This window comes from Stegostoma tigrinum, chromosome 23 (assembly GCF_030684315.1).
Source record: "Stegostoma tigrinum isolate sSteTig4 chromosome 23, sSteTig4.hap1, whole genome shotgun sequence".
NCBI lineage: Eukaryota > Metazoa > Chordata > Chondrichthyes > Orectolobiformes > Stegostomatidae > Stegostoma > Stegostoma tigrinum.
In genome coordinates, this window is record NC_081376.1 from 1,021,770 (window position 1) to 1,037,681 (window position 15,912).

At 42.1% G+C, this 15,912-nt stretch overlaps 1 protein-coding gene across 1 annotated transcript in view; it reads right to left on the reverse strand.

The window, feature by feature from the left end:
- Positions 1-15,912, reverse strand: part of eif3ba (eukaryotic translation initiation factor 3, subunit Ba) — a 69,037-nt gene that overhangs the window by 5,038 nt on the left and 48,087 nt on the right. Inside the window, exons 12-17 of the mRNA XM_048552703.2 lie at positions 13,301-13,423; positions 7,265-7,343; positions 5,287-5,425; positions 4,420-4,545; positions 2,293-2,370; positions 1,347-1,455 (exon numbers count right to left, since the gene is read on the reverse strand). Coding sequence (XP_048408660.1) covers positions 1,347-1,455; positions 2,293-2,370; positions 4,420-4,545; positions 5,287-5,425; positions 7,265-7,343; positions 13,301-13,423 — 654 coding nt within the window. The remainder of the gene's footprint in view (positions 1-1,346; positions 1,456-2,292; positions 2,371-4,419; positions 4,546-5,286; positions 5,426-7,264; positions 7,344-13,300; positions 13,424-15,912) is intronic.

The following is a 15,912-nucleotide window of genomic DNA, read 5'->3' on the forward strand; positions in this document are numbered from 1 at the left end:
CATCATGCCCTGACTAAATCTAAAAAACAACCTTCTATCCTTGTTCAATCTGTATCCCTCTGTTCCCTCCCTATTCACGTAACCATCCAGGTGCCTCTTAAATGTTGTCAACATGCCTGCTTCCACCACCTCACCACCTTGGGCGGCATGATGGCTCAGTGGTTAGCACTGCAGCCTCACAGCGCCAGGGACCCGGGTTTGATTCCAGCCTCGGGTGACCGTGTGTGGAGTTTGCACGTTCTCCCAGTGTCTGTGTGGGTTTCCTCTGGGTGCTCCGGTTTCCTCCCACAGTCCAAAGATGTTCAGGCTAGGTGGATCGGCCATGCTAAATTGCCCATAGTGCTCAGGGGTGTGGGTTAAAGGGGGATGGGTCTGGGTGGGATGCTTCAAGGGGTGGTGAGGACTTGCTGGGCCGAAGCGCCTTTTTCCACACTGTAGGGAATCTAATCTAATCTAATCTAATCTAATCCACCCTATCTATGCCCCTCAATTTTGTAGACTTGTATCAGGTCTCCTCTCAGTCGCCATCTTTCCAGTGAAAACAATCCTAGTCTTTTTAACCATTCCTCATAGCCAATACCCTCAAGAAAGGGCAACATCCTCGTGAACCTTCTCTGGACTCTTTCCAAATCTTCTTCGTCCTTCTGTCATGCGGCAACAAAAACTGAACACAATACTCCAAACGCAGCCTAATGAGGGATTTATATAGCTATAACAATTTTCCAACTCTTGTACTCAATGCCCTGGGGGGATAATGAAGGCAAGTATGTCATTTGTCTTTTGAATAACCTTGGCCACCGGTGTTGCCAATGGGATAACATGTAATAATTCACAAGACTTTTGCTTTTTAGAATATAAGCTCAATCAGCATATACAGTCGCCAAACAGAATACTGAGATGATCTGACCAAGGTTCCAAACATTAAATACTTCAAAAACCCTAATTTCTTTACATCCATAAAGAAACATAGGTAATTGCATAAATGTGCACTTAAAGGCTATACTTAAAACAGTGAGATCAATTATGTTCAAGTTCAGAGATGCAGTTTTGGGATTTTACTTGCTTTAAAAACCAGGCATGGGGTCAAACAAGCAATATGGCCCGTAATGCCAAAATAATGCCCAACCTTTTAAGACATGCTCATAGAGCAACCAACAAGCAGACATGGGTCATCCTGCTACACCGATGTTTCACATATTTACTTGGTACACAAGTCAAGATTTACCCACACTTCTGGAAGGATTTTTTGAAGCTTCAAAAGGGTTGGTTTATGCCTCAATCTACAAGAGTTTATGTGTTTGTATGGTTTAAGTGGCAACAAATAAAATTTAGTACTCGCAAATCACCTCCTCGTAGCTCCAGACGTTTGGGTTTCTGCTCTGCATAAATCCGCATGGCCTTCTCACGATATTTATGGAATTCTTCCATCATCTTGCGTCGTTTATCTACCAATTCCTTAAAGAATATTAGTCAGAACCATTATACATTTGCTTTTTAAACACAAGAAAATTGGGACGAACAGAAATTTCAAATTTGCAGTTACAACCACTCCGTTAAGAATCTGAAGAATTTGCACTTTGCCAGGACTGCCAAGAACAACTGAATAAAAGGAATAGCACAACTGATAACAATTCAGATGCCTGTTATATATGTTCAAATTGAAACTGGGAGGTACTGAATGGATGACCGAATTGATAAAACCCGTCTTCCACGGTGACCCAAAGCCAATATTTACTGAAAGCCAGGTTTTTAAAAAATTCAGCTGTAGAGAAGAAAATTAATTGAACAAGTCTAAAGTATTTACTTCCTTTTCGGTTAGGGAGTCAAGCTTACATTTGATGACAAGTAGAGTTACTAGCTCCTACAGCATTAACAAACTCAAGACATTGAGATTAAGTTTGTAGCAATTTTGTGAGGCACTGAAGATCGAGTCATGCAAGGTTCCCACAGAATGAAAATTTAAGTTGACCAAAGGAAGAGGGTTTTATTTTTAAACAGTTGTCTCTAGAAAGATCCCTTATATCCAATGTATGAACACTAGCTATAGACATTTAGTTAAAATCACAAGTTAGAAAGGAAATTCCAGCAGTGATCTTTAAAGCAAACAACAGCCCTGTCAAGAAAATGTTACATTTCACCTTTAACAAGTAATTTACACTTTTTAGTTGTTAGAATACAAGTTCCATTCTACAAATTTGACTTACTTCCTCTTTAAAAAGTTATCTCCTGCCAGTTCAGCATTTAACTTTGGATTTGTGATTTTTAATGCTCATTACAAAACTACATGCTTACCTTGGAGGCCTTAGACTGACTTAAACGATCTTTCTGTTCAAATATTTTTGAGTATTTCTTGTAATCTTTTTTGATTTGCTGGAAAAATTAAACATATATACATTAACCAAGAGAAGTAAATTATTTCAATGACACATGCATTCTTACTTGTGCATGTAAACCAATATTACAAATGTTTTATGAAAACACTGGAAATTTTGAATGGCAAAAAATTTATTGCAGCTGACAAAGGCATCAAAACAGGCACAAACTCAATTTCCCACCTACATCAAACCTACGTCAACACAGCCAAATTATTCTTAGATATTTTGGCATATTTCTGGATCAGATGGCTCTTGAACCTGGCCTCCTGGCTCAGAGGTAGGGACATGAGGACAACACAGTTACTCAGAGGTTAGCACTGCTGCCTCTTTGCCAGATTTGACTGGACCCTAGGGCAACTGTGCATGGATTTCCTCCCCGTGTCTGTGTGGTTCCTCCGGGTGCTTTTTGGTTTCCTCCCACAGTGCAAAGATGTGCAGGCTAGGTGGATTACCATGGGAAATATACGGTTGGAGACAGGGTAGGAGGATGGGTCTGGGTAGGATAGTCTCCAGACAGTCCTGAAGAAAGGGGCAAACCCGAAAATGTTGACTTCCCCGGTCCTCTGATGCTGCCTGACCTGCTGTGTTCCTCCATCTCCGTACTGTATTGATTTTGACTCCAGCATCTGCAGTTCTTGCGATCTCCTAATCAGTGAGGGCTCGATAGGCTAAATGGCCTGCTTCCAAACTGGAGGGATTCTATGATTCTTTGATTACTGAGGTGCACAAAATACTCCAGATTGTGTTTATGTAATGGGCTAAAACTTTTCCTTTTGATCTCCAAGCTACAACATAACATTTAGGGACACCAGTGAGGACAGAATGAGGCTCAGTTGCGACGTCCCACTTAAGTAACCTGCCAACACTCATTCGGCTTAAGGAAACAGAAGGAACGCTGCATCAAAATTTTGTGGCAGGAATGAGAAAGAGATAAAGGGGCAGAGCCCCTCCTGGAAAGAATGAGTCTCTCAAGTAGTGCCAAACACAGATAAATTACTACAAATAGCAAATGAAAAATGGTACAAAAAGTGGATGTGGTATACGGCATCCACTGTACCCGGTGTGGCTTCCTCTACATCGGGGAAACCAGGCGGAGGCTTGGGGACCGCTTTGCAGAACACCTCCACTCGGTTCGCAATAAACAACTGCACCTCCCAGTCGCAAACCATTTCCACTCCCCCTCCCATTCTTTAGATGACATGTCCATCATGGGCCTCCTGCAGTGCCACAAAGATGCCACCCGAAGGTTGCAGGAACAGCAACTCATATTCCACTTGGGAACCCTGCAGCCCAATGGTATCAATGTGGACTTCACCAGCTTCAAAATCTCCCCTTCCCCCAACGCATCCCAAAACCAGCCCAGTTCGTCCCCTCCCCCCACTGCACCACACAACCAGCCCAGCTCTTCCCCTCCACCACTGCATCCCAAAACCAGTCCAACCTGTCAGTGCCTCCCTAACCTGTTCTTCCTCTCACCCATCCCTTCCTCCCACCCCAAGCCGCACCTCCATCTCCTACCGACGAACCTCATCCCACCTCCTTGACCTGTCCGTCTTCCCTGGACTGACCTATCCCCTCCCTACCTCCCCACCTATACTCTCCTCTCCACCCATCTTCTTTTCTCTCCATCTTCGGTCCGCCTCCCCCTCTCTCCCTATTTATTCCAGAACCCTCACCCCATCCCCGTCTCTGAAGGAGGGTCTAGGCCCGAAACGTCAGCTTTTGTGCTCCTGAGATACTGCTGGGCCTGCTGTGTTCGTCCAGCCTCACATTTTATTATCTTGGATTCTCCAGCATCTGCAGTTCCCATTATCACAAAAAGTGGATTGCCTGGTTTTAATTAAAATCTGCAGTTATGGAAAATATATCCTAGCAAGATACAAGTATTCCAACTGAACCTGGAATTAAGGTAAAATGCAAGCAAGATATTTGTATTTTCATGGCATTGATATGAGAAATAAATCTTTGGAGTTTCAAAGTACTGTAACATACTAAATTGGAACTTTTTAGCCTCATTTTGTACACACTAGCGTTGGTGACATACCTTGAGCTGATCTTGCGAGAGCAGGGTTGCAGGTCTTGGTCTCCACAGCAGTTGGCAGAAGCGATCCTTGGTGTTTTTCTGTAGGAGACGTCCTTGGAAAGTCCACATCCAGTATGCATTATCCACCTAAGATAGACCCAAAACACAAGCAGACAGAAGCACATTTGTCCCAACTGGTGTAGAATAGACATCCTTTTCAACACTGAAATAAATCAATTAACTACAGCTGCTGGAGCTCTAAAACAAAAACAGGAAGGCTGGTGAATCTTAGCAGGTCTGACAGCACTAATATGAGGAAACATTCATGAGTTAATGTTTCGAGTCCAGTGACAAAGACGGTAAGTCTGCTTTCTCCATATAGGTATTGCCAGACCTGTGGAGTCTTTCCAGCAATTTGTTTTTGTTCCTTTTCAGACCACCTCAAATATACCTTGTCCAGACTTTCTGCAACTCATGCACAAAGCCAAGCAGGTATTTGTTCCCAGACCTTTGCTGATGCAACTTTCAAAATGCACGCTATGAAGAATTGTGAGTAGTCAAAGCCATCAATTCCTTGCCCATCCCCATTCTAAAAAGAGAAACATTATGCTTTTTTTTGCAGCAGTCTCAGGATCCTGAATCAAGTTACTGAGTACAATGTGACCCCAGTGGCAGCTGGAATACAATTCTGCACCATGTTTTTACAGGATGTAGTGTAGAAGAACGATAAAAGTATTAACCAGTGTTCAAACATGAATAAGCTACTCAAGGCTTGATTGGTAAAGATTCATGAAATCAAATGAAACAAAGAGCTTCAGTTGTATGCTAATTTCATCCCAGCCCAGTAGAGATTTGGAATCCTGACAAAGACAAGTACATTAATGTTACCTTGTGACTCCACCATGATACTGAAGTTACTACATAACGTCCAGTTGGGTCCCATTCAACATCAGAAGCCATATAATGCTCAGCTACATTCATCAGCGTGCAATCTGACGTGTCGTAAAATGCCAATGCACCATTCATGCTAGAGATTCAAAATATTTTATTTTAGAACAAGACATGTCTGAAGAGCATTAGTACTTTTATTAAATTTACACATGTTCACTTTCCATCCTTCTAGGTATTTTCATACTGGAAAGACCCCGATAAACAAAATACAGGTGACCACAGAAAATTCACGGGCGGGCCTCTATGCAGTAACTGTGAGAAACAAACAGCGTGGAAGTGCTATGAACAATTAAGCAATCAAGAGACAACAACAAGCAAGGCTTATCAGGACAGCCAGGAAGGAAAAAAGGGAAAGATATAGCTTCAGAGATAGTGGGAACTGCCGATGCTGGAGAATTTGAGATAACAAGATGTAGAGCTGGATGAACACAGCAGGCCAAGCAGCACCAGAGGAGCAGAAAGGCTGGCGTTTCAGGTCTGGACCCTTCTTCAGAAATGGCTTAAGTGGCTTCAGTTTTCTTCCCCACCCCCCACCCCCACCAAGAGGCAATTCAAACAGGGGGAGAATAAGATTGCAAAAGGGAAGAGAAGTAGCTGTAAAGAAAAACAGTTTTAAATCTCTCAACAAAGGACTATTCAGTTAACTGGGAGCAGGAAAATGTGAAATCACCAAGATAATGAATTTCTTAGAAATTAACGTAGGATCTTTAATTTAAGGCTGCAGACATAACGTACTGCATACTATGCAAGTTGTTAAATTTAAATCCGAGATTGACATCCGAGATCTTGTAAAAACAACAGTAAGTGCCCATTTAAAATATTTCAGCATGGTGCTTCTGCAAAGGAAATGCATATACTGTGACGTTATGGCCCTGGAGAGGGTGTGCTATATTCAAAGTAGTCTTTTACGGTCAACTTGAGTTTTGATTTCTGCCAAATTACACTGTGGTGTCTGGAAAATTAATGCTTTATGTGCTGTCACTTCAAGTTTCATGGAGGTTTGATTTTTACTGAAAGTTTGAATAACTGCTCTTATCCTGTTTCTGAGTGTGCCCAAATAGGTTTTATAGCAACATAAATGCAGAAGATGATGTCGCAAATGACTGCTTTACCCAATAAATGAATTTAAATGTAAAGGGGTTAAAAAAAAAGTAGCCTTAAAAGTAAACTAAGAATCCAAAATTAGCCTGAGGGAAAAAAAAATCTGGCCCCAGATCCTTACGCACCAAAACTATACTTTCTTGCATTACAAGCAATCACACTTCAAAAGCATTCTATTGGCCATGCAGTACTTCGTGATGCCATAAGGTCCTGATAAATGCAAATTCTTTTTTCATGAAAAACATATCAACTTGGACTGGTTCGTGCTCACTAACGTCAACTTGTTTAATTGGTTGATGGGAATCTCAACAAGCTTTCAAAGTGAAGACCACAAATCAGATTTGAGAATGCTGAAGGAATGCACAACTGAGTGAATAGCTGTTGGGTTGTAAACAAGAGTAACTCCTTCCTATAGTTTTCTCCATTGACTGTCACACCGTGTAAAGATAGATACTGAACAACCAGATACAAGCACATTTTTCTCATTCTCACAAAAGTCACAGATCATTTTGGACCATTCTGAATTACAACCACCTTAACTATTAATCTATTATTGTCAGTTAAACCTTATTAAATCAGTATTTTTACATCATTGGTGACTCGGGGAAGGTATCTTTGCATCATGTCAGACAAAGTCTACTACAGTTCAGAATTTTTATCATTCACTTTGGTAATTTCTTCCTGTCAACCTTATTCTCCCTGCAGATATCTCCATGTTATTACAATACCCATTTACAGAAGACTGACTTACCAGGAATAACAGGCGTGATCTCAATGCCTCGTACCCCATATTAAATACCGCACCATCACTCACCTCCTTAGACCAGCAAGTACCACAAATTGTCCTTGTGGGCTCCAAAAGATACTGTTAGCTTGCTGCTTATCAAACATTTCTGTTAAGAAAATAAGACAAAGTCAATTCTGCCACAACAGATTGAACTATTAATTTGCCATCCTTAACTCATGTGTTTCTTCCGTAACATAAACAAATAACTGCAATGATTAGAATGTCTAACTGTTGCAGATAGTAAACACAGTAGTTATAACAAATACCAACAGCTCTACTGCACTACCAACACAGAAGATTAACATCTGTTGGAAACAGATTAGTTGCTATTAAAGCAGCAACGAATTATGTTGAAGACATACGAGCTCGTGTATATGGTTGATATATATCAGTTTTGCTTATCTTCTGACTTCTTGTTTTGCTTCTTTTTGGGAAAAGAAGTGCATGTGCAGGCTCAACAGGAAAATGTTTCAGGCCAGATTTCAAACATCAAGCCCAGAGGTAACTACCTTTTTTCCCTTCTGGCAAATTAACTGAACAACGAAGTAAAAAGTGTTCTGCTTTTAAAGTGACTTTCATGGTCACTAGGCATCTCAAAATGCTTCACAATTAAACACATTGGAGGCATAGTCACTATTGTAATGCAGGACATGTGGCAGGCAATTTACACACAACACACTCCCAGAGCATTAACGCGACCGGATAATTTTAGTTAATGATGCTGATTGTGGTATAAATACTGGCCACGACCCTGGGAAGACCATTTAATATGAACAAAAATAGACAGGGTGGTTAAAAAGTTGTTTGGCACACTTGCTTTCATTGCTCAGTCCTTTGAGTATAGGAGTTGAGAAGTCATATTGAGGTTGTTCAGGATATGGGTGAGGCCTCTTCTGGGATACTGTGTCCACTTCTGATCAGCCAGTTATAGAAAAAGCATTGTTAAACAGGAGATGGTTCAGAAGAAATTTAACAGGATGTTGCCAGGTATGGAAAGTTTGAGTTATAAAGGGTTGAGAGGTAACCTTAGGTGAAGTTTATAAAATCATGAGGGGTATAGACAAAAGTTAATGGTAGTTGTCTTTTTCTCGAAGATGGAAAATTTCAAGGCTATAGGGCAATTTTTAAAGGTGACAGGACAGAAATTTAGAAATGACATGAGGGGCAACTTTTTTTTTTAAACAAAGCTGTTGTGTGTGTGAAATGAACTCCCTGAGGAAATGGTGGATGGTGGTACAACTACAGCATTTAAAAGGACATTTGGATAAGTATATGAATAGGAAGGATTTGGAGGGGTACGCAACAGGAGCAGGCAGGGTGGGACTAGTTTAGTTTGGGATTATGTTCGGCATGGACTGGTTGGACCAAATGGTCTGTTTTAAAATGAGTCTGTGACTAAGTAGGTCATTTGGCACCTTGCGTCTGCTTCACCATTCAAAAGGATCATGGCCGACCCAATACTCCAAGTCCACTTTCCTGCCTTTTCTCCCATAACCCTCGATTCACCTGCTGGTCAAGAAAATATTTAGCTCAGGCTTAAATATACACAAAACCTCTGCCCCCACAGCTCTCTGTTCCAAGGAGGTCCAAAGGCTCTCAACCTTCACAAGAAATTCCTCTTCTTCTTAGACTTAGAGTGGCACCCCTTTATCTAAGGCTATGCATTTTAGTCACAGATTGTCCCAGGAGGGGAAACATCCTAGCAGCAGTAACCTTATCGAGCCCTTAAAGAATCCAGTATGTTTCAATGAGATCATCTCTCGCTCTTCTAGCACAGCACAAGAACAGGGCCTTCAGCCCAACATATCTGTGCCAATCATGATGCCATTATAAACTAATCTCATCTGCCTACAAATGGTCTGCACCCTTCTCTTCCCAATTGTTCACGTGCCTGTCTAAATGTCTCTTAAACTTTGCTAATGTGTCTGCTTCTATTACCTCCCATGGCAGTGCATTCCAGGCACCTACCATTCTGTGTAAAAAAAAAAGCTCGTCTCACACATCTCCTTTAAACTTTTGCCTCTCACATAAAACCTACACACAGTATATGACAGTCCCACCGTAGAGAAAAATATTCCAACTACCCACCCTAGACACACCTCATAATTTTATATACTTCTACCAGGGCATGCCTCAACCTTTGACGCTCTAGCAAAATACAATCCAAGTTTGTTCAACTTTTCCTTCTAGCTAACATTCTTCAATCCAGGCAACATCCTGGTAAAGCTAACTGTACCCTTTTGAAAGCCTCCATATCCATCCTACAATGTGGTGACCAGAACTGGTCACAGTACTCCAAATGTGGCCTCACTAAAAAGGTTTATGCAGCTGCAATATGACTGCCCAACTTTCATACTCAATATCCCAACTGATTCAGGCAAGCATGCATTACCACTTCTTTTGAGACCCAATTTGTTGAACCTTTGCTCATAAAACAATCCATCCACATCAGGGATGATCCTTGTGAGCCTTCTCTGAAATGCCTCCAAATGAATGGATTTTTTTTAAATGAGGGGACCAAATTGTTCACAGTACTCCAAAGGTGGTCTTATCATTGTATAAATGCACTAAGACTTCTCTACTTTAACACTCCCGCCCCCCAAGAACTAAGGGCTAACTTTAGCCGCCCTGATTCCCTCTAATGGTGCTGCCTTTTTGCGTTTGTGCAAAATTACCTTTGAGTTACAACATTGTGGTTATTCTCATTTTAAATAATACTGTTCTTTGTTCTTCCTTCCAAAATGAACAACTTGACATTTTTCTACATTGTACTCCATTTGAGATTACAAGGTGTAGAGCTGGATGAACACAGCAGGCCAGGCAGCACCAGAGCAGCAGGAAAGCCAACACTGCAGGCCCAGGCCCTACTTCAGAAAACTCTTGTACTCCATTTACCAAATTAATTAAAAAATTTCAAACTGTTGGTATCCCTTTTGCAATCTACCATTCCACCTATTAGTCGTCAAAATTGTGCAGGGGGTGTGGGCAGATGGGGGCCTCAACAAAAACCAAATTATCAACTTATCTCCAAAAAGATGAGCATCTCTGAAAATACAATACTTTTGCAGTATTGTATTTGTGCTGAAGCCTTGAATTGGGCCTTGAACCCAGAAATTTCTGACTCCGTTTTAATGAGTTACACAAAGAGAAAACATGAATAAATTCTATGACTCAATTAAATATGAGTTAATGTTAAACAAAATGCAATCTTTTGATGCAAAGTTAAGAGGAGGTAAGATTAAGGAGCCTTGGATGACGGGTACAGAGGTGCTTCTTGTCAAAAAGAAAAAGGCAGCGTACGTACGGTGGAGGAAGCAAGGGTCTAGCACAGCTTTAGAGGATTACAGGCTTGCTCGGAAGGAGCTCAAAAGTGGACTGGGAGGGCCAGGAGGGTGCACGAAAAAGGCTTGGCAGGAAGGATTAGGGAGAACCCGAAGGCATTTTATTCATACGTGAGGAATAAGAGAATCATCAGTGAGAAGGTAGGGCCGATCAGGGATAGCGTAGGGAACTTGTGCGTGGAGTCTGAGCAGATCGGGGAAGCCCTCAATGAGTTTTTTTGCTCGGTTTTCACTAAGGAAAGGGACCTTGTTGTGAATGAGAACTTCGAGGAGCAGGGAAACAGGCTTGAACAGATCAAGATTGAGGAAGTTGATGTGCTGGAAGTTTTGGGAAAAATTAAGATTGAAACGTCCCCAGGGCCAGACCAGATTTATCCTAGGTTGCTCTGGGAAGCGAGAAAGGAGGTTGCTAAGCCGCTGGCGAAGATCTTTGCTTCCTCGCTCTCCACGGGAGTTGTACCGGAAGATTAGAGGGAGGCAAATGTTGTTCCTCTTTTCAAGAAAGGGAATAGGGAAATCCCTGGAAATTACAGACCAATCAGTCTTACGTCTGTGGTCAACAAGGTTTTGGAAAGAATTCTGAGGGATAGGATTTATGACTATTTGGAAAAGCATAGCATGGTTAAAGGGAGTCAACATGGCTTTGAGGGCGGCAGGTCATGCCTTACAAATCTTATTGAGTTCTTTGAGGAAGTCACGAGACAGGTTGACGAGGGTCGAGCAGTGGATGTGGTGCACATGGACTTCAGCAAGGCATCTGATAAGGTTCCCCACGGCAGGCTCATTCAGAAAGTCAGGAGGTATGGGATACAGGGTGATTTGGCTGTCTGGATTCAGAATTGGTTGGCTGACAGGAGGCAGAGAGTAGTTGTAGATGGTACGTATTCTGCATGGAGGTCAGTGCTGAGTGGTGTCCCAATGGGGTCTGTTCTTGGGCCTCTGCTCTTTGTAGTTTTTATAAATGACTTGGATGAGGAGGTTGAGGGGCGGGTTAGTATGTTTGCTGATGACACAAAGGTTGGAGGTGCCGTTGATAGTATCGAGGGCTATTGCAGGCTTCAGCGAGACATTGGCAGAATGCAGAGCTGGGCTGAGAAATGGCAGATAGAGTTCAACCTGGATAAATGTGAGGTCATGCATTTTGGAAGGTCAAACTTAAATGCTGAATATAGGATTAAAGGCAGGATTCTCAGCAGTGTGGAGGAACAGCGGGATCTTGGTGTTCAAGTGCATAGCTCCCTCAAAGTTGCCACCCAGGTGGATAAGGTTGTTCAGAAAGCATATGGTTTTTTTGGCTTTCATTAACAGGGGGATCGAGTTTAAGAGCCGCGAGGTTATGCTGCAGCTCTACAAAACCCTGATGAGACCACACTGGGAATACTGTGTCCAGTTCTGGTTGCCATATTATACGAAAGATGTGGAGGCTTTGGAGATGGTGCAAAGGAGGTTTACCAGGATGCTGCCTGGACTGGAGGGCTTGTCTTACAAGGAGAGGTTGACTGAGCTCAGACTTTTCTCTCCAGAGAGAAGGAGGAAGAGAGGTGACCTGATCGAGGTGTACAAGGTAATGAGAGGCATGGATAGAATCGATAGCCAGAGACTTGTCCTCAGGGCAGGACTGACTGCCACGAGGGGTCACAATTTTAAAGGTGTTAGGAGGAAGGTAGAGAGGAAGCGTCAGAGGAAAGTCCTTCACCCAGAGAGTTGTGAGCGCATGGAATAGTTTACCAGTGGTAATCGTGGAAGCAGACTCATTAGGTGACATTTAAGCGACTGCTGGACATGCACATGGACAGCAGTGAATTGAGGGGAATGTAGGTTAGGTTATTTTATTTTTGGATTAGGATTATTCCACGGCACAACATCGTGGGACGAAGGGCCTGTACTGTGCTGTACTTTTTCTACGTTCTTTCTAAGTTTCTATTACAGTGAATGAGCAGAAGTAAGAGTTTAGAATTGTGACAACTTAGAAAGATCAATGTAACATTCACAACTTGTCGAGAGTTTTAAGTGCCGATATTTTTCTTAGTAATACCTACATATATTTGTCTGTAGTGCCATGTATATTTAAGCCAGGGCGCACTGCAATCCAATTTCCACTCCCATCACATTAAGTAGGCACTTTGATGCTACAGAGTATGCCTGGTTGAAAAAAAACTTAACTTGTATAAACCCCTTTCCAGATGTCAAACTGTTCAAAATGAATTGCTTTGAACCCATTTTTAAAACGATTTAATTGAAAAGTAGCGATTTTGTTAACCATGTGTAGAGCCTCAGTGAGTATCCATAAGGCAACGAAGATATAGAAGTGCCGGAGAAAGCATAAAGAAGGACGATATGAGAACAGATTTATCAGGAAAGGCAGTGGTGATGAATAAAATTGTGTTTATTTAACATTGTTCAACATTAATAGGCACTTTCTCAGTCATGCCAGTTTGAATTGTGCTCCATTTTACAACTTGAGATTGTTTTAGCAACTTGGATTTAGACTGAAGCCTTTTTTCAGATGGTTCTGAGTCATGGTTTTGCTATTGTCCATCAACAGGCATAAGTGTCACCATGTGATTAATTCATATTCAGGTTTGTTGTGTCTGGTGAGATGGTAGAGATTTTTATAAGGTTATGAAAGATAGGGTAAGTGCAGGAGTAACCAGTAATTGCTGGAGAAACCAAAACAAGAAATCATGTAATGACAACAAATTTCCAGTGAGGAGTTACTTACTGATGAGTTCAATCTTGCCATTATTCTTCACATGGTAGAAAGATACTGATATTCTGGGTGCCTCTCCATGTAGCACTGCAAATTTACTTCCATTTGGTTCCCAAGCAAAAGCAATAATACCCTCTGACATAATGCAAAAGGAAAAAAAAACATTGATAAAACAATATGTAAGTAAAATCCACTAATGATTTCAGGTTTTTAAAAAGTATAATCAAGGATACAATTTTATACTTTCTGAAGAAGGGCCCCTACTCGAAACAGCAACTTTCCTGCTCCTCTGATGCTGCTTGGCCTGCTGTGTTCCTTCAGCTCCATACTGTTATTGCAGTTTGGATTAATGTATTGCAGTAGTGCAGTTGAATAAAGGGAACTATGGAGCTACGAGGGAGGAGCTGGTACAAGTTCAATGGTACAATACCCTAGCAGGGATGGCAGTGGAACAACAATGGCAGCTATTTCTGGATATAATGCAGAAGGTGCAGGATCAGTTCATGCCAAAGAGGAAGAAAGATGCTAAGGGGAGGCGGGGGCAGCCATGGCTGACGAGGGAAGTTAAGGACTGTATAAAAATAAAAGAGAAGTAGTATAACATAGCAAAGACGAGTGGGAAGCCAGAGGACTGGGAAGCTGTTAAAAGGCAACAGCGGATAACTAAAAAGGCAATACACAGAGAAAAAATGAGCTATGAAGGAAAACTGGCCAAAAATATAAAAGGAGGATAGTAAAAGCTTTTTTAGGTATGTGAAAAGAAAAAAAAAAGGTTATGACTAAAATTGGGCCCTTGAAGTCAGAAACAGGTGAATTTATTATGGGGAACAAGGAAATGGCAGAAGAGTTGAATAGGTACTTTGTATCTGTCTTCACTAGGGAAGACACAAGCAATCTCCCAGATGTAATAGTGGGTGAAGGACTGAGGGTAATGGACGAACTGAAGGGTATTTATATTAGGCAGGAAACGGTGTTGGATAGACTGTTAGGTCTGAAGGCTGATAAGTCCCCAGGACCTGATGGTCTGCATCCCAGGGTACTTAAGGAGGTGGCTCTAGAAATTGTGGATGCGTTGGTAATTATTTTTCAAGGTTCTACAGATTCAGGATCAGTTCCTGCAGATTGGAGGGTGGCAAATGTTGTCCCACATTTCAAGAAAGGAGGGAGAGAGAAAACAGGAAATTACAGACCGGTTAGCCTGACGTCAGTGGTGGGAAAGATGCTGGAGTCAATTATAAAAGATGAAATTACGACTCATTTGGATAGCAGTAACAGAATAGGTCAGAGTCAGCATGGATTTACGAAGGGGAAAATCGGGCTTGACTAATCTTCTGGAATTTTTGAGGATGTATCTATGAAGATGGATAAGGGAGAGCCAGTGGATGTAGAGTACCTGGACTTTCAGAAAGCCATTGATAAAGTCCCACATAGGAGACTGGTGAACAAAATTAGGGCACATGGTATTGGGGGCAAAATACTGACTTGGATTGAAAATTGGCTGGCTGACAGGAAGCAAAAGAGTAGTGATAAACGGGTCCCTCTTGGAATGGCAGGCAGTGACCAGTGGGGTACCACAAGGTTCGGTGCTGGGACCACAGCTGTTTACGATATATATTAATGATATAGACGAAGGCATTAGAACTAATATGAGCAAATTTGCTGATGACACAAAGTTGGGTGGCAGTGTGAAATGTGAAGAGGATGTTATTAGAATACAGGGTGACTTGGACAGGCTAGGTCAGTGGACGGATGCATGGCAGATGCAGTTTAATGTGGATAAATGTGTGGTTATACACTTTGGTGGCAAGAACAGGAAGGCAGATTACTATCTCAATGGAGTCAAGTTAGGTAAAGGGGAAGCACAACGAGATCTAGGTGTTCTTGTACATCAGTCAATGAAAGCAAGCATGCAGGTACAGCAGGCAGTGAAGAAAGCTAATAGCATGCTGACCTTCATCACAAGAGGAATTGAGTAAAGGAGCAAAGAGGTCCTTCTGCAGCTGTACAGGGCCCTGGTGAGACCGCACCTGGGAGTATTGTGTGCGGTTTTGATCTCCCAATTTGAGGAAGGACATTCTGGCTCTTGAGGGAGTGCAGCGTAAGTTCACAAGGTCAATTCCAGGAATGGCGGGACTATCATGTTTTGAAAGATTGGAGCGACTGGGCTTGTATACACTTGAGTTTAGAAGGATGAGAGGGGATCTGATTGAGATATATAAGATTATTAAGGGATTGGACACTGTGGAGGCAGGAAGCAGGTTTCCGCTGATGGGTGAGTCCAGGACCAGAGGACAGTTTAAAAATAAGGGGTAGGCCATTTAGAACAGAGTTGAGGAAAAACCTCTTCACCCAGAGAGTGGTAGATATATGGAATGCTCTGCCCCAGAAGGCAGTGGAGGCCAACTCTCTGGATGCTTTCAAGAAAGAGATAGACAGAGCTCTTAAAGATAGTGGAATCAAGGGTTATGGGCATAAGGCGAGAACAGGATACTGATTGTGGATGATCAGCCATGATCATAACGAATGGTGGTGCTGGCTTGAAGGGCCGAATGGCCTGCTCCAGCACCTATTGTCTATTGTCTATTATCTCTGACTCCAGCATTTGCAGTTCTTGCTATCTCTAC